Below are 24829 nucleotides of genomic sequence, written 5' to 3'. Positions count from 1 at the left end.
AGCTCCTCGCCCGGCCGGTCGTGTGGAGTTCTCGTTGCCCCATGCCCTCCACCCATGCCCACGCACTCATGTCCTCAGACCACACCCCCCGCCCCCCAGCAGCTTGGTGGGATTTTTTTACTTTTTTGCAAGTTTTATTTTAATCCAAGGACTTTGCTTCATACAAAATGTCGATGTAGAAACAACAGCAGAATCCAAAGTTGGGCTGACAAATATCACGCAAGCAGCAAACGAGTCAACCACAGAATTCCTAAAGCGCGCCCCGCTGTGTTGCGTGGTTGGGACGTCTCACTTTTTGAACACTGTTCTTAAATATAAAGTTTTGCAACAAACCTTTGATTTATATCAAATATAATTAAAAATTAACAAATGATTACATTGTATCAAAAAGTACGAAGATATACCTTGTCATGCATATGCTTGCATATGGTACGTATGTATATATCCTACATGCACACGCAACGTGTTCAGACCACAGCCTCGCTCCACGGGCCCCGGGCAGACGACTGGTTGATGCAGCTCAAATTTGGCAACTCACTGAGGTTTCGGGGTGTGAGGGCTGAGACCAACCCCGCCGTGGGGAAGGGACACGCTGCGCCCCATGGCCCTGCAGTCGCCGCTGACTCGTGTCCGCAGAATCCAGGCGGCGGGGCGCTGGGCAGCGGAGACCAGAGACGCCGCGGGGCTCAGGGTGGCGGGAGGGAAACGGAGGGTTGGTCTGTGGCGCTGAAACCCTACCGCAGGGCGGTCGTGTTGATCCCTAGACGTGTGTCTTGTTGCATAGCCCTATGGGAACGGCATCCACTCACCGGGACTCGCACGCAGACCCCGCACGCACACCACATGCCACGTTCCTTCACGGAGAACCGGGGTCAAGCCCACGGAGCACACACGGAACATTCATGACACGGGACGGTGCATCTCGTCCACCCGCCTCCCCGGGCCGATTCTCGCGGCTCAGGCACGTCCCGTCCCCTCCCGCCCAGGGTGAGGCTGGGGTCGCGGTCGCTGCCTGTGTGGGTCGGGGTGGGCTCCGTGCCCCTGCCCAAGCGTCTCCAGCCCCAGCTCTGTGCCCTCCTGCCCGCCCGCCCGCCCGCCGTGAAAATCCACCTTCACAGCCGCAGCCTTGCGGGCAGGCCCGTCCCTGAGGATGAGCGTGGACCAGACTGGGGCGCCCCGAGCCCCACTCCATGCGCTTGCTTCCCGGGAACCTCCCCTGCGGGGAGACGGACCGGGCAAAGCCGCTTCCTGCCTGGCCACACGGCCCCGCGGGACGCGGTCTGCGTGTTCTCGCCCACGGCAGCTTCCTAGCTCGGCTGCCCGCGGAGCAGCCTCCACAGACGCCGCGCGGTTCGCCGCCTCGCTCCCTCCGGAGCCCGGGCTGAGCTGGGGGCAGGCACTTGGTCGTGGCGCCAGGGGCCGGGGCCGCCTGTGCGACCGGAGAGCTGGGCGTCCGCACGGCCAGGCCTCCCGGGTGCGGGGCAGTGACGCCGCCCGCTGCTCACCCGGCAGCTGTTCCTGGACCGGGCGGGCGGACCAAGCGACGGGCCGGCGCTGCGCTGAGCCCCGAGGCGGCAGCAGGACGCCCAGGCGTGTCCCTCTCAGGCGACTGTCAGGGAGGACAGCGCGTCTGCAACGTGAAGTCCACTCAGCGCCCTCGGTGCCCAGGGCGACCTGCCCACAGGCCGGCTCCGCCCCCGCTCCCATCCGCGGTCCCGAGGGCTGCACCTCGCGGGGGTGAAGGCTGCTCCCCAAGACCAGACCTGACCGGCCCGCGCAGCACCGAGGCGGTCCCTCACGCGGGATGTGGACACGCGGGCTCCGGCTCACACACAGCCACCCCTGGGGCCGCGGTGGCGCCACGGGCGGAAGAAAGGGCTTGGAGTCCGTCCAGTGGCGAGGGGAAGCGGGCAGCCGCCCACCTGCTGGTCCCGGCGGTGAGGCCCCTCTCCCCGGGGCTGCCCTGCCTCGGTTCCCCGGGCGTCCTGGGAGCCCGGCGTGGATGATAAAACTCATCAGGGCCGGGCGCGGGCGCGGGCGCGGACTAGCACCAGTGGTCTTGGTCCGGGTGGTGGTAGCTGTGGCGCGCGCGGCTGCCCGTGCCGAGGCCCAGGGAGCAGTGGTAGCCGTTGGGCACGCGGCGCAGCGGGTGCGACTGGGAGGTCAGGGAGGACACGTAGGAGGTCCGCGAGGAGCGGCCCGAGTTGGTGGCCACGGCCTCCTCGAAGGTGAGCATGTCCTCGGGCTGCGGGGGGGCGGCCTCGGCCTCCAGGCGCTGCCCCAGGTACGGGTCGGAGCCGATCCGCGAGCTGGGGGCCAGGGGCTGGCCCAGGGGGTCTCTCTGGAGCAGGGCGTTGTGTTCCGAAAGGCCGCGGCTGAGCCGGCCCGGGGAGAAGGGGGGGCCGCCCTGGGCCCCGGCGAAGTGCACGGGCGAGGAGTGGGCCGTCTTGTAGGTGACGCTGGGCCGGGGTGTCAGCGGAGTCTGGGGGAGCTGCCTCCGCCCACCGCGCCCGGGGGTGCTAGCACCAGATGTGGACAGCAGGGGGCTCCCGTCCACAGAACCGCTGCCCTGCAGGAGCGCAGCCCATCAGAGCAAGGCCAAGGGCACAGAGCAGGGAGGGGGGTGCGGGGGGGGGGTGACAGAGGGGCCAGCTGGGTCCTGGACGGGTCAGGGAGGCGGTGACAGGAGGGGTGTAAGGGGTACCAGAGGGCCGAGGCCGCGAGCAGAGGCTGGACTGGGACCCGGAACCGGGACTGGGCCCCCAGGACTGAGAGCGTCCTGCGTACCTGTCTCGGGGGTCCTGGCTCCTGCCCGGCCGTGGGCGACGTGGGGTGGCTGCTGAGGGCGGGCCTGGGCAGCGGGGGCTCCCGGCCCCCGAAGCGGTCACAGGAGTAGAAGCGCTGCTTCTCGGAGGAGGAGGAGGAGGGCTGCCTGCGCTCCTGGGACCGGCCCCGCTCCTGCCTGCGCTCCCGCCGGCCTGGGGGCCCCTCTCCTGGGGGCGGGCCGGGCCCCGCCGTGCCGCTGGGGGCTGGCCCAGGAACAGAAGTCACCGCTGAGCCAGCGCCCGCACCCAGACCCGTAACCAGGGCTGGCAGAGGGTCCCGGGGAAGGGCTGGTTGTGGGGTCACAGGTACAGGAATTTGAGGGTCACCTACGGGCTCGCAGACCCCAGGTCAGCCACCGCCCACCACGGAGCCCCACACGCACCGCCATTGGTGTCTGCGGACGGGCTGGGCCCCTTCTCCAGGGACTTCTGCTTCCGGTCCCTGCGCCGGTGGCAGCGGTGGTGGTGGTGGGGGGCGGCCTGGCTGGCGGGGGCGCGCTCCAGGGCAGCCGTGCAGAGATGGGCCACGTGGGGGCGCTGGGGCGCCAGCGTGGAGATGGAGCGCTTCATGGGGCTGGCGTCGGAGGCTGGCTGTGCGGGGACAGGGGACACGGGCAGGGCAGGCCTGAGGGACCTGGAGGGGCTCCGGGCCGCGGGGCACACGGCAGAACCAGCCCCTCGGGAGGGTCCCGGCCCCGCAGCCCTCCCAGGAAGGGCGGGGCTCCTTTCTGAGCCCACCCTCTTCAAGGGCATCCCCACGGGCTGGCGTGCGTGTCCTCCCCGCAGGCCGGGCGCTGCCAGGCGGGCTCGGGCAGGAGGTGCGGACTGGCGAGCCCAGAGCACCGCCCATGGGAGTGAGTGACCGTCACCAGAATAACGTCCAGACGGAGTGCACAGACAGAGCCCACGACAGGAGGGAGGACACGGGCTCAGGCCGCGGGGCCAGCCTCGCCTGCCGGCACGTGGCAGCAGTGTCCCTGCCCGGCCTCGGGCCGCACCCCCTCCGTGTCCTGTGAGGGGCTCAGCCCAGGGCACACAACGTCCCTGCAGCCACTGTCCAGGGAGAGGCCAGGCCGGGCCCCCAGCCTCCAGGGCTCAGACACTGAGGGGGAGCGGGACGGAGCGGGGAGGCCCCATGCATTTTCTGGGGGAGGGTGGGGGTGGGTGGAGGGGGTGTCCCAGAGAGAGGAAAGCTGGGCAGGACGGCTGTGGGCACTCCTGGCCGCAACTCTGGAGGCAGCGTGGCACGCGGGCACCCATGGGCCTGACGGGGTCCAGGCTGCAGCGCAGGGCGGAGGCTGCACCCCACAGAGCGGGCAGCAGGACCAGCCCCTCCGCCAGGTCGCTCACTCCCGCCCCTCCCACCAGCAGAACCCCCAGGCCACCCACCTGTGTCTCCGCTGCCAGGCGAGGCATGGAGGCTGCTCGACCCTGGCTCTCCAGCCCGGGCTGGGGCTCCCCGTCAGGGCCTCTCAGGGCCACGCTCTGCATCTGGGCATCCACAGCCTGGGGCACAGCAGCCCCCAGTCACACCCACCACATCCCACCTCCCCTTCTCTCCTGCCCTACCTCACCCCATCCCATCCCCATCCCCATCCCATCTCCCCTCCTCCATCCCCATCCCCATCCCTTCTCCCCTCCCCCCTCCCCCCATTTCCCCCCCTCCCCCCGCACAGTCCCCATCACTCCCGCCCCTCCTCACCAGCTTTCCTGGCTGCACCACTGGGATCTCTGTCGAGTGGCCTCGTTCCAGGGGGGCCCTGGCCTCACGTGGCACCTCCTGGGTCCTCTGGGTACCCCAGGAAACAGACTCCCTGAGGCCGCCCTCTTGGGTTTGTCTGTGGAGGAGAGGCCTTCTGTCAGCTCCACAGCGGCTGGCCCAATGGCCAGGCAGCTCCCCATCGGGAGGGAGGGAGCCCGAGGGCGTGGCCTGTGGTGCGCACTCCAAGCCGGAGGGGGAGCCCAGCGGGAGACAGGGACCAAGCCTGGGCCTGCCTGGACCAACGGGTGCTTGCCGTCGGGCACCGCAGCTGGCCCGGGTGCACCAGGGGGCTGGCTGAGCGGACCCTGCCTTCGCGTGAAGCCTCGCCTGGCCCCCAGCTGGGGGTGGGTGGCTGTGGCGAGTCACGTGATACACAAGGACCTTGCCAATCTGTCTGCCAAGCACAGTTGTTTCGGACATCAACACCAGCATGGAGACCTGAGAGGAAACCGGTCTCACAGCCGCTGACAGGAAGGGCTGGGCCCGGGGGAGACATCACTTCCGACATCTGCCGGCCCAGAGCCCACGGCCGTGCCCGAGAGAGGCGGGCGCACAGGAGGGCAGCTGGGCCCTGGGCCGTCGTAGCCAGTCTCAGGCCCGGGAGGCATCACGGGAGAGCTCAGCACGGAAACCAGCACCTGGACCAGCACGTCCGAGTGCAGGTGAGCACAGGGCCACCTGCAGAGCCGGGAAGGGACCTGAGGACCCCTGTCCTGGGCGCTGCTGGGAGCCCCTCAGAGCAGGGGGTCAAGGAACTAGAGTCCTGCTTTCTCCACACCATCAATGAAGCCGCCCAGGCCCCACAGGCCCCGCCCAGGACTCACACGGCCCCGCCCAGGCCCCACAGGCCCCGCCCAGGACTCACACGGCCCCGCCCAGGACTCACACGGCCCCGCCCAGGCCCCACAGGTCCCCGCCCAGGACTCACAGGCCCCGCCCAGGCCCCGCCCAGGACTCACACGGCCCCGCCCAGGCCCCACAGGCCCCGCCCAGGACTCACACGGCCCCGCCCAGGACTCACACGGCCCCGCCCAGGCCCCACAGGTCCCCGCCCAGGACTCACAGGCCCCGCCCAGGCCCCGCCCAGGACTCACACGGCCCCGCCCAGGCCCCACAGGCCCCGCCCAGGACTCACACGGCCCCGCCGTTGCTGAGGGAGGCTGAGCTCTTCTGCTGAAGAAACACGCGGGCCCCTCGGAGCACGGCCGGCTGCGTCTGCTCCAGCGTGGCCTTCAGGGGGTGGAACAGGGACCCGGGGCCCATCTGCAGGACGCGGGAGGGAGAGCTCGGAGGGCTGGGCCCGAGCGGGGGCAGGCTCCTCCTGTGGGTGCGGCCTGCCTGCCCGCCCAGCCCGACACCGGCTGGCAGGGGCCTGCTCCCCATGGGTCTGTGCGGGACCGCAGGGCAGTAACTCTTCCTGGAACCACACCCACAGCGTTTGGGGCTGGACCCGATTCCAAATGGCAAGAGTTCCCCTCATCATCCCCTCGAGTTGCCGGCAGAGGCAGCCGGAGCCCCAGAGACTTCAGGGTGGGGGTGTCTGCACAGACGGGGAGGGGGCTGTGGCGGGCGGCAGCCACCTCTCACCCTGCGGTGCATGGGCAGCGTTCCAGACAGAGCGCCTACGTGTGCCCAGGGTGGGCATGGGGAAGTCGCACCCACGAAGGATGCCATCAGAAGACGGGCCCAGTTCAGCCCGCACTGTCCCCAGTGGAGCCAACGGGGACCCTGGGGTCACCGGTCAGAGTCTCTCTGGTCCCTGCAGTGTCCAGGGAGAGCGAGTCCTTGCACCTCCCAGAACCACCTCAAGGTCCTTGGTGACATTTCTGCCACTTAAAACCGCTCCTGCCCCGCACTGTGCCCTGAACACGAGCACCCAGGTCAGGGGCTCCGCGAAGCCAGCTGGCACCCGCTACGGGAGCTTTCCCCACGGCCTCCCCGCGCCGGGCCATGGCTGCTCCCAGGAGTGGGGGCCGGTACCTGGGACAGGCCGGGAGCGGGGTGCGTCTGGTCCCTGCTGGTCTTGCTCTGCTTGTAGAAGTCGAAGATCATCAGGGCCGCGTACACCTTCCCCACGGTCATCTCATCGGCTGGGGACACGGCGGGGAGACAGGCTGGGCTCCCGGGGCCGGACGGAGAGGCCACAGGACAAGAGGGCCGAGTGGGGAGAGGAGCAGGTCCCCGCCCGGGACCACTGGGCACGCTCAGGCAGGGCACGTGGCTTTGCCCAAGGGCCCCCCACCTGCAGTGCCAGCAGACACCACCCCTCTGCCCCACCCGAGGCCCCTCTGCTTCCGGTGCGGCCTCAGCCCCCACGAAGCGGAGTGGAGCCTGTGAGCACCTCACCGCCTCCAGCATCGCCAAGGGAGGAGTCCGGCTCTTGCTCTCTGGCTCTGAAGTGAATTCCCACACGAGGTCAGGGGGCGACCTCAGCCCGTCACCTCCTCCCACAATCCCTGGGAGAAAGCAGTGGTCCCTGCGCGGCACTGAGCCCAGACTATGGAGAAGGGCGCCCACTCCCTCGGTCCCTGCTGCCTCTGGTGGGATCGGGAGGTCTTGCCCGCACTTACGTCTGTGGGGCGGCACCAGCAAGTCCAAGGTCTTCTGGGGCAGATTGGCCCACACGGAGGCGATCTCCTTCCGCAGTGCCGCGTCACACTGGTGCTGCTTCGTGCCAGCTGGGCAGCAGGGGGGGGGGGAGGGGGGGAAGGGGTTAGGAGCCACCCTGCAGCCCCGTGGGGAACAGGCAGAGCTGGGCGGGCGGCAGGAGAGGCACAGTGAGGGGGCCGGGCAGGGAGGGTGTTGGGAGGGAGGCTGGTCAGAGCTGTCCCTGCAGGAACTCCTGTGTGTGTGTGGGGGGGGGGGGGGCGGGGGGAGGGGCGGTCCTGGGAAGGGGAGGGGCACGATCTTGCAGACACTCACCGCCCACTCAGTAAATGCACTGACCCCCAAGTGTCAGGGGCTGTCACCAGTGATGGAACAAAACCACTGCCTCTGGAGGGACAGACTTCAGCCCACAGTGAAGGGGTGACCCGTTAGGACCCAGCCTGGTGGGCAGAGGTGAAGCCACGCGGAGGGGTGAGAAGGGTCGGGAGGCTGCCAGTCTGGGCAGGTGGTGGGGGGAGGCGTCAGGAGAAGGCGGCATGTGCTCTGAGACCCGGAAGCAGGTGGCCCCGCCTGGGGTGCCGCCCAGGAGCCTGGAGGGCACCGGTGAGGGGAGGGCACGGGAGGAAATATGCCATCTACCTGTGAAAGCTGGTTTATTTTATTGTAAATACTTTTGTATTGGTTTCAGAGAGGAGGGGAGAGGGAGAGAGAGAAACATCAATGATGAGAGAGAAGCATGGATCGGCTGCCTCCTGCATGACTTGGGATGGAGCCCCAGCCCAGAAATGTGTCCTGACCGGGAATCGAACTGTGATCTCCTGGTTCATAGGTCGACGCTCAAGCACGGAGCCACTGCAGCCCGGCACATCTGTTTTTTTAATGTGTAATTTACAGAGAGTAAAATCCACCATTTTAGTCATCCCCGTCTGTGAACTGTGGTAAATGCATATGGTCACGTATCCACCACGACGTGGGACAGGGCACGGCTGCCGCAGTCCCCTGCACCCTCTGCAGTCAGCACCCTCCAGCGACCCCGGCCCCCTGCCCCGGGCCAGCACTGACGGCTTCCTGGCTCCACCATGACCTTCTCCAGAATGCCGTCCACTTGGCATCACACAGGTGTTGGATTCGGGGCCTGACCCCCTCCCTCTGCAGGGCACATGCGAGCCTCCCCCCGTGGAGGACCGGCCCACCCGGGCGCTGCTGAGCACACTCCTCCTGTGGGCAGACCCCGGTCACCCACTCACTTGACGGACGTTTGACTTGTTCACAGTTTGGGGCAATTATGAAAAAGCCACAAATATTCGCATAAGGGACTTTGTGCACATTTTCGTTTCATCCGCTTTTTCATTTCTCTATTAAGATATTGAGCATCGCCCTGACCGGTTTGGCTCAGTGGATGGAGCGTCGGCCTGCGGACTGAGGGGTCCCAGGTTCGATTCCGGTCAAGGGCATGTACCTTGGTTGCGGGCACATCCCCAGTGGGGGGTGTGCAGGAGGCAGCTGGTCGATGTTTCTCTCTCATCGATGTTTCTAACTCTCTCTCCCTCTCCCTTCCTCTCTGTAAAAAATCAATAAAATATATTTAAAAAACAAGATATTGAGCATCTTTACGTGTGTTTATTAGCCTTCCACGTATCTTCTCTGGGTTGTTTACTTTCTTATTGCTGAGTTGTAAGGGGTCCTTACGTAAGCTGGGGACCCGTCCTGTGTCTGTTTCACACACGCTCCCTCCGAGCCTCTCGCCTGTCTTTTCATTTTGTTAAAATCTCCTGAGAAGCAGTTTCTGATCAGCTTTTTCTCTCCTGGCTCCTGCTTTCTGTACTGAGATGGTCTTGGCCTAATGAGAATGGCCAGGACTTCCCTCCTGCTTTCTTCCCGAGGTTTGATTGACATTTATGTCGGTGTCCATGTCCAGTTAATTTCCGTCGAAGGAGAAAGGCTGGTGCTACCGGCTGGATTGTGCTCCCTTTCCTATGTTGAGACCTTGACCTCCAAGGTGGCTGGGACAGGGCCTGGGGGAGGTCAGTAGGTGGGATGAGGTCCTCAGGGTGGGGCCCTGGTCCCCAGGACTCGTGTCCTTACAAGGAGAGTCACGCACTGAAGGCCCGGCCTGTGGGGACATGGATGGTGGCCCTGCACAGGCCAGGAGAACCGCCCGCAGATGAGGCCGACCTTCCTGGGACCTTGGACTTGGACTCCCAGCCTCCGGACCATGAGCAACAGGTTTCGGTGGGGAAGCCGCTCTGACAGGGTTTAGTTATGGTGGCCCACGCCGATTACAACCGTCCGCGTCAAGGCTGAAAAAAGACCGGCACGTGGTTGCCTGCATTCCTCAAGCAGCGTGACCTTTGTGCACCAGCTGCCTCTGCAGCGCCAGTGAGCGAGTGCCTGCAGAGGGGGGGAGCCACCCCCCACTCCTCCCCCCCCCCCCCCCCCGCCGCTCCCGGCCGGCCCAGCCTCCCACCTCCACAGCCGCACCCACAGCTCACGGCAAGTCTCTGGTTCAGGAAGGCTATTGCTGCAGCTCAGCTCTGCTCTCCAAAATTGTTCTTGTTACTCGCATTGTTTTTGCTTTTCTACATACGTTTTAGAATCGGTTTGTGAATTTCTACCCAAAAGCCCATCTTGGTTTGGACTGGGGTAGCATTAAGTCTGTTGATGTCAGAGGCATCGACGCCGTCATGCACGAGTGTGACGTGGTGCTGACTGATTCAGGTCTTCGAGGCCTCTCGCCAATGTTCTGGAATTTGCAGCATACAAGTATTACATACATGTGTTTTCTCGAGTTTCCAGTAATACGGGAATATTTCATGTTTTCAGTGATTTGAGGGCATTTCTCCAATTTCAATTATTAACTGCTAATAAAAACACTGACTTTGTATTCTGTAATCTTGCTACATTCACGTTAATTTTAGTAACTTTTTTATGGCTTAAAACAGCAGAAATTGATTGTCTTAGTTCTGGTGCCAGAAGCTCAGAATTAAGGTGTCAGGGAAGCCACGCGTCCTCGGGGAGGGGTGACCGGCCCTGCGAGTCTCCCCTTCGCTGTGGCTCCCCCGAACTGTTGGCATTCTTTGGCTTGTAGTTGCCTCGGGTTCATTAACATTTTATTAGACTTTTGGGGGATTTTCTGCAGAGATGAGCACATCCATTGTCAATTTCCAATTGCTGCACCTCGTCTGTCTTGACTTACTGCAATGGGTAGGGTATCAGGATGAGGTGGAACAAGGACGGAGACAGCAGACGCCCTTGCTTTGTCCTTGACCTCGGAGGAGCGGGCGTCAGTCTCCCTCGGCTGAGCAGGTCCTCCGCGGCTGGTTTCTCACAGGTACCCTTCATCAGATGAGGACGTTTCCTTGAATTTCTATTTTATGTAGAATTTTAAGAACCGTAAATGTTCAATTGAGGTGATTATATAGTTTTTCTTGTTTGATATATTAAATTGTATGGATTGGTTTTTAAATGTGAACCAAACTTGCATTCCTGGAATAAACCCTGCTTTTGTCATCATGTAGTATTTTAGAGTGTGTGTGTGCGTGTGCACACACGCGCGCATGCACGGCTAGATTCAGTTTGCTACAATTACACAGAAGATTTGTGTGTCTATATTCATGAGGAATGCTGGTCAGTAATTTTTTCCCTTTAACGTCTTTGTTGGGTTTTGGCATCAGAGTAATGCTGGCCTTGTAAAACTGAGAAATACCCTCTTTTTCTATTTTCTGGAAGAGTCTGTATGGAATTGGCATTATTTCCTCGCTAAATGTTTCGTTACACTTCACCAACGGAACCAGCTGAGCCTGGGGTTTTCTCTATTAGGCTTTTAACTACGAATTTAACTTCTTTAATAAATATAGTGCCACTCAGCTTATCTGCTTTTATAGGTTTTCTGCTCTTGAGTGAGCTTGACAGTTGTGCCAAAGCATTTCCCATTTCACTGACGTTGCTAACGCTTTTGACATGAAGTTGTCCATGAACTCTGTTACCCAGGTGATGTCGCAGGGTCTGTAGTGATGCTCCGCTTTCATGCCTAAGGATGGTTACTTCATCTTCCTTTTGTCTTGATCAGTCTAGTAGATGTTTACTCACATTGCTGATTTGATTTTCAACGCGATCCTCTGGCTGTTGTGTTGAAGGAAGACTGAGAGGGCGAGAGCAGAGAGCAGCTGGGGCCAGGAAGGCAGCAGGGGGGGCAGCACGGTCCTCACCCGGGTGTATGGTGAAGGCAGAATCAGAAGCTATGATAAGAGATCAGACACTGATGGGAAACGGGGTAAGAAAGAGATGAGCAGCGGGAAGAACAGTCTGCACCCACGGACCGGAAGGCGGGGTGAGCCAGGGCTCTGGGAGCTCACTGGGCCTCCAGGTGCGGACGGTGAGCAGCCGTGGGAGGCACAGGAGAGACGCAGGGGAGGCCTGGGCTACCGACCACAGCAACGGAGACGGGAGGGGAGGTAGGCCAGACGGAGAGAGAGAAAGGTTTCAAAGAGAAGGCACGAGAAGGGAGAAGAGGCGTCAGCGAGGCCAGGAGGTCGGGGCTCAGACTGCGGAGAGCAGCTGCAGGGCTGTGCCGCGGGACAGCCCCACGGGGGACGGGGCATGAGAAATGAGGGGCAGTATACGACAGTCTCTTGAGCTGTTTGCTTTGAGGGAAGAAGAGAAACCGGGAAGCTGGTGGAGGGGAAGAGAAGAGTTTTTTAAAGATGGGGGAAATAACAGCGTGTTTATATACTGATACAAATAATCCAGCAGAGGCTGACGGAGCGGGGGGGAGAGCAAGGTAGATAATGAGTGCAGGCCGTGTGCGCGAGGCGGGGCCTGGCCTGGCCTCGCCCATCATCTGAGTCAAGGGTGCGATGAGGGGGGCGGGGGGTGGACAGGATACCGCAGGTGCCCCTGGTGATGGATTTTCTCTGGGAAGGGGAAGCAGTGATCAGGAGGGTTAGGGTGGGGCCCCCTCTGAGCCCGGGCCTGATGAAGGCTCATTGGGGAGGGGCAGGCGTGGTGCTGGGTGACTGGACAGGGCAGTTAACGTCACTGTGGCTCAGTTTCCTCATGTAAAAAGGGGACACGGTCGGTGCCCCCTGCAGGCCCACGGCCCCTGCACACCTGCCATGGTGGCTCCTGGGTGACCCCACTCACCTGGGGCCAGCTTGATCTCCAGCGCCGTGCGGATGAGGGCCATCAGCGTGGACGTGAAGTGGACGGTCATGTCCTCGCTGGAGATGGGCATATTCATGCGGACCAGGCGCTGGGAACAGGGGGCAGGTCAGGGCCAGGCTGGCCGGGTCCCCCCAGAGCCACTCAGTGCTGAGGCCCTGGAGGTGAGCCCTGCGGGGCCCGGGACAAGATGAGGCTGGGACATGGGGGTTTTGCCAGCATCCCCGTCCCGCACCCGCCCTCCTGTGAGCTGAGGGCTCTCCTGCTGCAGAGAAGTAGACAGACGGCCCGGTGAATGGCCCCGAGCTGGCCAGGGCCCCGCTCATCCTGCCAACAGGCCCCTCCTCAGCCGCGGGCCCCCTGCCCCCGCCCCCGCCCCTGCCCGAGGGGGAGGGGTGTGGGGTGCAGGACCAAGGCTGTGTCCTGGGACAACTCAGGGACAGGAGGCAGATCCCTGCCTTCTCCTGGCGCCCCCTCTCCCACACACAGCCTGGAGCACCGAGCAGGGCTGGGCGGCCAGGGGCTGGGCTCCAGAGAGGTGTCCCTCGCCCCAGGAAGGCTCTGCCTCTCCCCTGGAGGAGACCCAGTGCCACTCGCCCGGAGCCGGAGCCTCAGACCCTAGGAGCCGGGGCTGCAGGGAGAGGGACGGGGGCTCCAGGCAGATGGGCAGGTGCCCACAGGTGCCGAGTCCCTCTCCTCCCTCAGTTTCTGCGGACAGATCAGCCCTGCCTCGCACCCTCCACACGTCAGGCCGGAGGCTCGGAGGACGCAGGGCCTCCTGGAGGAAGGGTCCCAGGGGTCTGCAGCGTCCTGAGCACGGAGGGCACGTGCCCACCTGTCCCCTCCCGGCGGCCTGCTGTCCCTCCGCAGCATGGGAGCTGGAGGGGGGGCAGGGCCACCGGGGGCTGGGGGCCTCTGCCCGGCCTGCGGCCTCCGCTGGGGAGGCCGTTCTGCCCCCAGCACCGCCCAGTGTCCTGCCCCCAAATGGAGTCCTCAGCCTGACGGAGGGCGGGAGGCCAAGACACAAACCCGCCCCCATCCCCATCCCCCCCAATGCTGGCAAAGCCCCCAGGCACCCCGCTCCCGCTCCTGGCGTCCCCGCGGACCAGCCCGGTGGCGGGAGAGGCAGCGGGGCTCCTCTCCAGGGATGCGGGAGGCGCAGAGCAGGGGTCCCGAGAGGAGGGCTCCGTCCAGGGCACCCACCCCTGGAGACTGGAGTCGCGGGAGCAGCAGAGGGGCGAGGCCAGGAGGGAAAGACAGGCAGCCGGCCTCCCTGCCCTGGCCTCGCCCCCGTGGGCCTCCTGCCTCCTCCCCAGCTCGCTAAGCTCCCCCCCTCGCCCGCCTGGCGCCCTGGCCCCTCCAGCCGTCAGCCTCGGCGCTGGCCAGCCCAGGGGAGGGCTCCAAGGCTCCCGTCAGGCCTGTGGCCACCCTGGCCCTGGTGTCACTGGACAGAGCTCTCCTCTCGGGAACAAAGCCAGGGTCTCGCATGCAGGGCCTGCAGCAGGCACGACACTCATGCCAGGAAGGGGGAGCGGCGGGGAGGGAGAGGGGGAGCCGCTGAGCCAGGGGACAGACAGACAGCGTGATTGACAGAGCAGACAGACAGAAGGAAGCTCTGGTGGGAACTGGCTCAGAGAGAGGGAGGGGCTGTGCAGGGTGGGGCTGGGGCTCTGGGGCGCGCTGGAGGAGCAGGAGGGGGTGGGTGCCTGGGCGGTGGGAGCAGGCTCTGAGTGGGGCGAGGAGGGGAGGAGGGGAGCCTGGGGGGGTCCCTCAGCTCCCCCTCCTGCAGCTCAGCATCCTCAGCAATGGGGGTGGGGTCACAGGACCCCGTGCCCCAAGGCTGTGCTCCCCCTGCAGTCACCCCACAAGATGGCTGGCGCCCTCGAGGCCCTGTCCACGCCTCCTCCCAGGCCTGGACATCCCGTGGGCGTGGGGCGGGGTTTCTCCCAGGAGCCTGAGGCCCCGCAGCCCCTCTCCCGCACACAAGAGCCTCTGTCCCAAAGCCGGTGCCCCCTCACTCTAGGGGCGGGGGGAGGGCAGGGGCGGCCCAGGGACAGCTCTGGGTACACGGGGCGGTGTCCCTCTGTCTGGGAAGGAGGGGAGATGGCTGGGCAAAGAAGACACAGTGAGACAGCAGCGTGGCAGACAGACGGACGGACAAGCCCGCGGGAGGGAGCAGCCGCACAGCCTGAGCAGGCGGGTACCTTGTACGCCACTCGAGCCGGGCATCGCTTCCCCAGCCCCAGGGGCGGGGGCATGTGCTTCAGCATCTCAAACATGTCACTGTAGGTGATGCGCCCGCTGCGCCGGCCCAGGGGGTCCACCGAGGCAGAGGGTCCACGGGAGGGTGCGGGGAGGGGGAAGCAGAGAGAACAGATCGGTTAACCAGGTCGGAGCGGGTGTCAGCTGAGTCCAAGGAGGGTCTCCTCCATCGAGCCCTCGTGCCCCAGCCTCACCTCCATGCTGCGCCCCACGCAGGGCGCGGGGTGACCTCTGAGCTAATGGACATGGAGGATGAGGAAGGGCTGCATCGGGGCGGCTTCGGGTGGTCAGGACTGACCCTACACTTTTAGGAACTCCGGGCCACGCCGGATCAGAGAGCGGTTTCACCGCCCAGCGTCCCTCCCTGAATGCTTGGTTTGCTGCCAAGTCAGTCGAGAGGCCAAGACGTGGGAAAACCTAGAGCAAGCGGCCGACCAGCGGGCCACCCGTTCTGCAGGACAAACAGCCAGGTGAGCCCCGCTCCAGGCCCAGAGACGCCCGAGGCCGCCCAGGGCGGGGCTGCTGGGGCAGGGGACAGCGTGGGGGGGGGGGTGGGGGCCAGCGCGGGCTGTGGCCTGGGCCCTGTACCCCCCTGACGTTGGCCAGGGGCAGGTGGGACCAGTGTCTGGAGTCCATGACCATCTTCCCCAGGTGGGCTGGACCACCTGCCGCAGGGCCTGGCTGGGTCCCGGGCACAGGCAGGCTCAGGCACAGGAGAGGGGGCAGCCCTCCCTTGCAGGTCCTCCTGCGGGCCCTCTGCCCGCCGCTCCCGGGGACGGAGCCCGTGGGTGGTTGGGCTCTCCCCACAGAGGAGCAGGGGGCCTGGTCTGCGAAGCTGACTCTGCCCGGCTCCCTCCCGCAGCGGCTGCCCAGCCCCCAGCCCAGCAGAAAGCTGTCCATCTCACAGGCTGTCCGTCCCAGCGGCTGGAGGGGGCGGGACACTGGATGGAGGGAAGCACTCGGGGCAGGGCAGGGGGGAGAGGGGAGGGGTCTCATTCCCAAACCAGGAGGAGGTGTCTGCGGAGGCGTGGGGGGAGGATGTCGGGTGGAGGCTCTGAAGGTGCAGACCTTGTAGGCCACCCTCCGGGGGCACTTCTTCCCTACGCCCACGGCGGGGCCATGCGGCGCCAGACCACATGTCCTTCTAGGGACGCGGTGGCGGGAAAGGAAGCGCACAGGTTACGGCAACTCCTGCCGCCGGGCCTGGCGGGCAGACCTGCAGGGGGAGGGGCGGCGGGAAGCAGCTCCCCGTGGGTCTGGGGCCAGGAGCCCCCGGAGCAGCCAGCAGCCCCTCTGCCAGCCCCTCTCACACACACACCCTCTGCTGAGCCCCTCCAGGCGCTCCCCACCCTCTGGCAGCCCCTCTCAGGAGGCAAAGGACACCCTTGCCCCTCCCGGCACTAAGCCCTCAGTCCAGTCAGCTCCGAGCTGTGAGGCCTCACTTCTGGAAAAAGGGCCCCACTCTGGCCTCCCCCAAAGTGCGAGCCAACCTCACGGACCACCCCCAAAGGCTGGAGTGAAGGGAGCCCCGCCCAACCCGCCCGGCCTCAGTCCACAGCCTACTCCCGGGCTCCTCTCCCTTCTGCCCCCAGTCACAAGTGCGGCCCTGAGATGCCCCAGTCACAAGTGTGGTCCTCACACAGCCACTAGGGTTCCAGACAGTCACAGCGCTTGTCTAACCCACCCCAAGGCCTTTCTCAGCCTGGCCCACCGCCCTGGCTCCACTCTCTCCCTTCCAGCAGGACACTCGCCTGTCTCCTGCCCTGCCCTGCCCTGCCCCTGCCCTGCCCTGCCCCTGCACCGCCCCTGCCCTGCCCCTGCACCTTCACCTGCCCTGCCCTGCCCTTGTATCTGCCCTGCCCCTGCCCCTGCTCTGCCCTTGTACCTGCACCTGCCCTGCCCCTACCCTTGCTCTGCCCTTGTACCTGCACCTGCCCCACCTGCACCTGCCCAGAGCTCAGTCTACCCGTCCAGCCAGACTGCATCTCCCTCAGACGTACCCTGGCCCCCCCATTCTGGTTCCTGTTTCCCCCACAACCCGGCACAGAGACCTCGGGGCCCCGGGCCCAGCACACAGATGCTCAGCATGCGGCCTGGACGGCGATGGGCAGAGACGAGCTGACGGTGCTCACAGTGCCCGACCGCAATGCCTGTCAGTCCACACTCACCACCAGGTGCCGGGGCAGCCGCGGCAGCGGGAGGGCCCTGCACACAGGCACTCACGCATGCACACACGTACACGGCTGTGCACACGTTCTCATACCCACGCAGGCACACACAAGTCTGGGAAACGCCATGAAGTCCTGCTGTCTCCCAGTTCCCCCAAGAAGGACATGGCGGTGTCCCCGGGAGTCACTGCCCCGTCAGAGCCAGGGGCCGCTCACAGCATCGGCTGCCCGCCCAGCACGGGGTCAGACCCCACCGGCTCGGGGCCTGCGCTGGGCCTCGCTCTCCGGCGTCTGCAGGGGCCTGTGTCTTCAGCCCAGGCCTCGTGGGGCAGCGGGCGCGTGTGTCCCGTGGTCCCATCTCGGGGCCGTGGCCTGGGGCCAGTGTAGCTTGCCGGGGCGCCCCCTCTGGGGGGAGGCTCCCATGTGGTCCTGCTCCTCCCCAGCACGTCCTCCCGCATCCCCCAGGGCGGCCTCCCGAGGCCCAGCTGGGCCCCGTCCCCGGGTCCTGCCGCTGCCCCACTGCGCGGACGGGGCTGGGCCTGCACTGACTGCCTGTGCCGTGGCCCAGTCCCGTCCCAAACACCCGACTGAGACATAACGCCAGCAGCAGAGAGTCGGAGACAGCGCGCCGCCTAGATCCGCGGAGGGGCCCGGAGGGAGCCTCCATCCTGCCGTCTGCGCCTGCCTCAGGCGACAGCCCTCGGGTGGCCACTGTGCCCTCGGACCCAGCAGCCCCCTGACAGAGGTCCGGGACCCAACGCCCTCAGTGAGGAGAGGACAGGCTCCCAGGCCCCACCCCCCGGAAGCAGGATGAGCACCCTGCTCGGCCCCAGGACCTGCCCAGACAGGAAGGGCCTACAGCACCTCCGGTCCTCACTGTGCCGAGGCGGGGTTCGGGGCTCAGGCGGAGGGGAGGGGGGGGATTTGATGGGGGGCCTGTGGGGAGAGCTCCCCGGGGCACAGTCTATGCTGAGCTTCCAGCTACATAAAGGCGGGCGGAGCCTGTGCCCCTGTGAGGACGAGGGCCTTGGCCACGGGGACAGAGGGGGATAGCGAGGGGGAGGGGGAGGGGCAGCGAGGGGAAGGGGGAGGGGCAGCGAGGGGGAGGGGGAGGGGCAGCGAGGGGAAGGGGGAGGGGCAGCGAGGGGGACGGGGAGGGACAGCGAGGGAGGGACAGCGAGGGGGACGGGGAGGGACAGCGAGGGGGACGGGGAGGGACAGCGAGGGGGACGGGGAGGGACAGCGAGGGGGACGGGGAGGGGCAGCGAGGGGGACGCAGGGCTCTGCTCGCCTGTGGGGAGGGTGCGCGTGGGCGGGCAGGGCTCTCCCGGGAAACAGGGCCTCAGACCACCTCCGACCCAGGCCAGGCCCTGAGAGCCTGGCTCTGCCTGGAAACGCATCCCCGCGGCCGCTCCCCGGACATCACAGTCGCCCCCGCGCCCGTCCCTGCAGCAGCCCCGCTGCCCGTCCTGAGCGCGGCAGAGCCCAGCTGCGGGAGGTGCTCTGGGGCCGGCATTCCGCCCACCGAGCCTCCGAGCCCCAGGAGGACCAGGAAGCCTGAGCGACGCCCTGCTGTCCCACCACCTCCCGGGCCTGCACCACCCCCGATGCAGCGCGCCGTTCAGGGCTGGGCTCAGGGCTCAGGGCTCAGGGCTCAGAGGGTCCCTGAGCCTGGGGAGCTGCCTCCGCACAGGGAGGCCAGAGGGAGCCCGCCTGGGACGGAGACCATCGCATCCACGTGGGCAGGAGCCCTGGGCCCCCACAACCGAGGGGACGTTCCCTCAAAACATGCCTGAAGCCACCCCATCCCTATCCTGTGCCCAGGGCCCGGCCCGCCTGAGGACAGGGCGCGGCTCACTCACCAGGCTGCCGGGTCGTACTCAGCCCAGACCCTGATGAACTCGTCCAGGTGGTGAGGCCCTAGGATGGAAGAGTCCCGCGTGAGGTACTCAAAATTGTCCATGATCACAGCCACAAAGAGGTTCAACATCTGCAGGACGGAAGGAGAGAGGAGACATGGAGAGACCTCAGCCTGCCCTCTCCCGCTCCTCCCCCTCCAGCCACCCAGACCTCTCTCCCCGCAGCCTGGCTCCCTGCACCGCCACCCCCGGGGCCCCCCGCACCATCACCCCTGGGATCCCTGAACTCCGCCTAGAGGCCCCCCGCACCCCTCCCCAGGGCCCCTGCACTCCTAGAGGCCCCTACATCCCACCACCAGTAGCAGCAGCCTCAGCCTCAGAGGTCTAACACTAACCATATTTAGTCCTGATTCCAAGCCCCTGTCCCAATTCAGGCCCCACCATCTAAAGCCCACCATCCGTGCTGCCGTCCAGGTCAGCCCACCCCGCCCACCCTCGCGCCTCGGAGCTGGCCTTCAGGAGGCCACGAGCTCAGGGTCTTTTTAAAAAAAAATATATTTTTATTGATTTCAGAGAGGAAGGGAGAGGCAGAGAGAGAGAAACATCAATGATGAGAATCATTGACTGGCTGCCTCCTGCATGCCCTACACTGGGGATTGAGCCCACAACCCGGGCACGTGCCCTGACCAGGAGTCAAACCCTGACCTCCTGGTTCACAGGTCGACATTCAACCACGGAGCCCCGCCGGCCGGGCTCTTTGCCCATTTCACGTGGTTCTTCTGCTGTTGAGCTGTCCGGGTTCTTTCTGTGCTTTGACCTAACGCCCTGAAGTGTGTGAGCTGTCAATCCTCTCCCCACCCCGAACGCTGTTCCCATCACTGATGTCTTTTGGTGCAGAGAGGCTTTCTGTAACTTAACGACAAACCCGCTAGAGGGGGTGCGGCCTGCAGCTCTGGGCTCTCCGGCCCCACCCCCACCGCGTTCTGAAGGACCCCATTCTGGTGGCTTTCAGCCCCCGCCCTCCTGTGCCAGCTTAAGAACGGCCGCAGTCAGAGCACCGGGCCTGACGTGGGAGAGGTGTGCTGACTGCAAAGGCCGCCCGAGAAGACTGGCGCCTCCGAGCTGCGGCCCAGCCCCGTGCCTTCGTCTGGGATTCTTCTGCAAATCCGTCTTGGGGAGCCCAGAACCTGGGCGTGGTTGTCATCAGGGGAGGGAGGGGGAGGGCCACGGACGGCTAGGCCCCCACAGGGTGCCAGGGAAGAGCGGCCGCTTCCAATCCTTTGTTCCCGGCTGGTGGTGGGTCTGCAGACCCCGCTGAGCTGCATGCGGCCCGGAGGCGCCTTTCATTTTTCCCCCATTTGAGGCCACATTGTGTTCCCCCTTATTATCACACCTACAGGGAAACGGCGCGTAAATGCCCCTGTGACTACTCCTGACCCTGTAGCTGCCTCTCCAGGTGTCCCCGGCCAGGTCGCTGCCACTCCTGACAGTGCCCTCTGTCAGCTGTGTCCCTGCTCACTCACGGCTGCCCTGAGTGGGTCCCGACACGCCAGGCAGACGGAACGAAAGCCACACGCCTGGGACCCGCCCACCGGCCACCCCGGCCTCCCACGGTCCCCAGCTCCTCCTCTGCGCTGCTCTTCAGTGTCTGTCGTCACCGCCACCGCCACCATGGGCGCCCTCCAGCGGCTGAGACCGAAGGGACAGCTGCCCCGGGGACCCCGCTCTCTCCAAAGCGGCCCAGGGGGTGCTCCTGTTAGGTGAATGGGGCGTGGTCTCGGAGGAAGCAGCTTGCAGTGTCACAAATGGAAACCAGGGATCACGAACGCAGGGGCCCCAAGATGGACCGAGCGGAGGCGGCAGCGCGGCACAGCCCGGACTCACCAGGAAGGAGCAGAGGAAGATGAAGGAGACGAAGTAGAAGTAGGCGAAGTCGCTGCCACACTCGCTGGCGTTGGCTTGCTTGTCGCACTCCTGGTTGCTGAGGCAGGACAGCATGATCTCGTGCCAGGCCTCCCCGGTGGCGCTCCTGGGGGGGAGGGAGCGTGAGGCCAGGAGGCGGCTCCGCCTGCCTGGGTCCCCTCCCAGAGACCCCATGTGGCTGTCAGGTCTGGGGACAGGAAGCTGCTGCTAGAAAAGGACCCTCAGGCACCAGACTCCCCAACTGCTCATGGCAAGTGACCAACAGAACCCCGAGCACCAGGTTGATGCCCTCCATGGCCCCCGAGCCCCGCAGCCCTGGGCCCCCCACTTCCCAGCCCGGCGGCCTGTCCTTCCACCCGCTCACGCGTCCTGCCTCTGTCTCCCTCGCCCCGTCCTGCCCGTCAGCGGGCCCATCTCCCAGAGACAGCCTCTCCCTGCGCCCCAGCACCAAGTCATTGCAACGGCTTCCGACACCGTCCTGCTCCCCTGCCCAACGCCCAGCAGGGCCCCTCGAGACAGGTCAGATCTTGTCAGTCACGGCGACAGTCCAAATCCACACGACCGCCCACAGCGCCACGCGACCGCTGCCCACCTTCCCCTGCCCTCGACCTGCTCTGGCCACACCAGCCTCCACCGCTTCCTGAACACACAGGACCCCACTCGAGAAGCCACCGGAAGCGCCCTCGGGCACCGATTTCTGTTCCTGGGCCCCTCTGTGCACCTGTGGGTCCCCTGGGTGACGCTGGCTGCACCCCACTGATGGTGGCCAGGGGTGAGGGGCGCACATGGGGCACAGGACAAGGGGGAAGAGAGAGACCAAGGCTTAGAGCCCAGGCGACCTCCTAGGGCGGCTGCATCTGTGGCCCAGGAGGGCCGTGAGTGAGTCCAGAGTGTCCCGGCCGAAGGCCAGAGGAACGGCGACCTCAGGGTCTGCTTGTGGGAGCAGAGCGAGTGAGAAACTTCCCCACGCAGCGCGGCAAGGCACCCTGGCCTGAGCGCCCCCCACGGAGCACCCTGAGCCTGTCCCCGGGGGCGGCCCTCCGAGCAAACCCTGCACAGAGCAACCCCTCCTCCTTGGCACGGGGGGGGGGGGGCTGGGCTAATGAGGGACTCTCTGGAGGCAGCAAGACACATGCCCTCTCGCCGTGGCCCCTGCGTCTGCCCTCACACTGGGTGCCCCACCTAAGAACAGCAGCAGGCGCCCAGCACACCTTCTCGGAGGCCTGAGCCCGAAATAAGCCCTGTGCCCCTCGAGGCTCTGCTGGGGGCTCAGCTGCACCCCGAGCCCAGGCCCGGCAGCCCGTCGTGACGGCAGCAGGAGCAGGTGCACTCAGACCAGCACGCGTGGGGGCAGGGGGGACGCCAGAGGCTGTGGCCGGAGCAGGAAGTGGACTGGCCGGTGGGCTGACAGGAAGCAGCACCGCCCAGGGTGCAGGTGCGGGTGGGGGGCCGGGCCGGTCGCAGCCTCTGCACCCCCAGAAGGAGCCTGTCGGGGGCTCCCGCGCACACACCTGAACAGCAGCATCAGGGCCTGCAGGAACGTCCGGAAGTTGTTGTGCCTGTTGATGCTGGAGTCGTCGTCCAGGGCGATGTTCCCGAACACCTGGAGGGAAGAGCAGGCTGCAGGCCACAGGCGGCTCCTGGAGCCGGGCGGGCGGCGGTGGCTGCGTGTGGACCGGGGCCCCGGTGCGGGGGCCGCTTGGCCAGAGCACGGCCAGAGCGCAGGGCCCCGGAGCCGGCCCCCGGGCGCGCACCTGCATGCCGATGATGGCGTAGATGAAGAACAGCATGGCGATCAGGAGGCACACGTAGGGCAAGGCCTGTGGGACACGGAGGCGGGTCAGCGGGCAGTGGCAGTGCCACCCTCCCCCACCCCACGGACCACACGCCCTCCGCTGCTGAGAGCATGGGGAGTCTGCGCGCACGGACGGACGGACAGACACTGGGTGGTGTCTCCCGCACGGCCGGCCGGGCTGCGGCTCACCTTGAAGGACTGCACGAAGGTCCAGAGCAGGATGCGGATGGTGTAGCCCTGGCGCAGCAGCTTGATGAGCCGCGCGGCGCGGAACAGGCGCAGGAAGCTGAGGTTGATGAAGTTGTTCTGGGGGAACAAGGCGGTTCTCTGACCCGCGGAACCCGCCTCCTGCACGGAGCTGCCCCCCACCTCTCCCCACAGCTGTAGCCGGGGCGAGGCAGGGCGGGTCAGGGAGAGAACCACGAAGTCACCGCGCAGTGAGCAGCCCCTTCGGGAAGGAAAGCCTGTCATCGCCCTCAGTTCATGCAGCGGGTCAGAGACCGGCCCGACCCCGACCCCGACCCCGGCAGGGACAGCGAGGCGGCGGGTCCCCTGCCCTGCGGGCCTCCCCTCCCCTCCCCACAGCACAGAGCCCACTGGGGCCGCAGAGGCAGCCACGCCTCCTGGGATGCTCACCACAGGCCTCCTCCCCGCCCACAGACAGGTCTGAACCAGCGCTCCGGCTGCCACAGGTGGCCTGGGGTGTGGCTTCCCCTGGCCGGGCGCCTGAGCTATGGCCCACCCCTTTCGGGGGCCCAGCTGGGCAGTGCGGAGGAGATGGTGCTGTGGCCCAGGCGGCTCCCGCCACCGCGCTGTCTGAGGCGCGGGCAGGCTGGTGGTCCGAGCCCGTGGTGAGGGGGGAGGGGACTCAGACCGAGGGCAGCAGCATGCAGGCCGGCCACACTCCAGGGCTGCCTGTCTGGGCTCGGGGCCATGGGTGGGGGGGGGGGGTGATGGTGTCATGGGCTTCCAGGGACAGTGGCCCCACCCCCCTAGCCGGTGCTTCCTGGATCCTCTCCCCTCAGGGCCTGACCCCTAGTTCCCAGAGGGGCGGGGACTCTGCCTCTGCTGGGGAGGGACCCACGGCTCCCAGGCTCGGCTTGCGGGAGGGACAGGTGGGGACGGGGCCCCTGGGTGGGAGGGCCATCAGCGGGCACGAGGAGGAGCCGGCTGTGGTCCAGACCAGCAGGGGGTAGAGTGGAGTCCGGGTGGGAGGCTGGGGTGCAGGCTGCCTACAGCCCCCTCACTGGCTTGTGAAGGGGGACCCCTCAGGGGCCTGGGGACTCTCAGGGGGCCAGCCTCCTCCAGAGGTGGACACGGACGAAGGACTTTGTGCACAGGCCAGGGTGGCTCAGGGACATGGAAGGGGCGGAAAGGCCTGCCTCCTGGGGTCTCCCTCTGAAGCCCCTGCTCTGGGGGGTTGGGAGCGGCCAGGGCGGCAGTGACACGGGAGACCCAGCTCCGGGGGAGAGGGGAGCGCACAAAGGAGGCTGGGCTGGTCACCAAGCTGCTTTGGGTCGAGTCCCTTACCCAGGACTCCAGCTCCCAGCCCGCCTCCCAGGCTTCTCTCTCGGGGCTCCGGGGCACTCGGGGCAGGCGGGTGGCAACAGACAGACAGCCCAAGAGCCATGAGGACAGATGGTGACAGCGGCCACAGACACTCAAGCGCGTGACGGGGACGGCGCTGTGGCTGCACCCGCAGGAGCCGCCAGGCACCGCCACCTGGTCACATGCAGGGCGGGGCAGCCCGCGGCACCTCCCCACGGCGTGCACGGTCACCTCTGGCCTCAGACACCCCTTGGAGGTGGGCACCCCTCCCATCCTCCGAGTCCATGGCTTCCGCGGCACCCGGGAGCAGCTACACCGACCTCAGAGCCGGCCCCGCACCCTCCGTGGGGGAGACCGTCACCTGGGGCGCACTGTCCCGGCCCCTCGGAGCCCCGGCGCCCCCTCCGAGATGGAGACCTTCGGAGCCCCTGCCCTGTGGGGGCCGTGAGGCGGGGACTGCACAGCACTGGGCTGGTCACACCCCACCAGGTGGTGGGCTGACCCAGGCCAGGGCCAGCGTCCCTGCGTCAGCACGTCAGTGCCTCTGGTCAAGGTCACAGCGAAGCCAAGGCTGCCGCCCCGAGACCCGTGCACACCTGCTGGCCCCACGCTCGCTGATGATGGCGGACACTCCGCCTAGACCCACGCCCACGGCACATGGGAGACGCTGCTGGGAGCACGGGCTCAGCAACACGAGCCCGAGCCTCTCAGGAGTCTCCACTCCGACCGTGGGCCTCGTCATGAACGCCCCTCCGTTACAGGCAGCGCACCATTGGCCACCTCGCACGACTGGCCACTCACAGCCTCGGCTCGGCCTGCCCCAGTCTCTGCCCTCCTGTCCGATGGTCCTGGAGACCTGGACGGAGGCCCGTCAGCCACCCGGGCGCCCACAGCCTGCTGGCCCAGGGCACGCACACCCA

The 24829-nt window shown here is 66.1% G+C and overlaps 1 protein-coding gene across 3 annotated transcripts in view; it reads right to left on the bottom strand.

The window, feature by feature from the left end:
- Positions 1-285: 285 nt before the first annotated feature.
- The window catches only part of CACNA1B (calcium voltage-gated channel subunit alpha1 B), a gene marked incomplete at its 5' end in the record, with an annotated part of 110781 nt that continues 86237 nt past the window's right edge, over positions 286-24829 (bottom strand). For all 3 annotated transcript variants that reach the window (XM_079789606.1, XM_079789604.1, XM_079789605.1), the window contains 15 exons: positions 286-2569; positions 2788-3029; positions 3209-3416; positions 4215-4331; positions 4528-4663; positions 5723-5850; positions 6568-6677; positions 7158-7265; positions 12337-12445; positions 14559-14655; positions 18647-18774; positions 20528-20672; positions 22078-22169; positions 22321-22386; positions 22551-22667. In XM_079789606.1, the coding sequence (XP_079645732.1) occupies positions 2045-2569; positions 2788-3029; positions 3209-3416; positions 4215-4331; positions 4528-4663; positions 5723-5850; positions 6568-6677; positions 7158-7265; positions 12337-12445; positions 14559-14655; positions 18647-18774; positions 20528-20672; positions 22078-22169; positions 22321-22386; positions 22551-22667 (2328 nt within the window). In that variant the 3' untranslated portion in view covers positions 286-2044. The remainder of the gene's footprint in view (positions 2570-2787; positions 3030-3208; positions 3417-4214; positions 4332-4527; positions 4664-5722; positions 5851-6567; positions 6678-7157; positions 7266-12336; positions 12446-14558; positions 14656-18646; positions 18775-20527; positions 20673-22077; positions 22170-22320; positions 22387-22550; positions 22668-24829) is intronic.

This window comes from Cnephaeus nilssonii (genome assembly GCF_951640355.1).
Source record: "Cnephaeus nilssonii genome assembly, chromosome: 14".
Classification (NCBI taxonomy): Eukaryota; Metazoa; Chordata; class Mammalia; order Chiroptera; family Vespertilionidae; genus Cnephaeus; species Cnephaeus nilssonii.
This window is presented reverse-complemented; position numbering and strand designations above follow the sequence as displayed.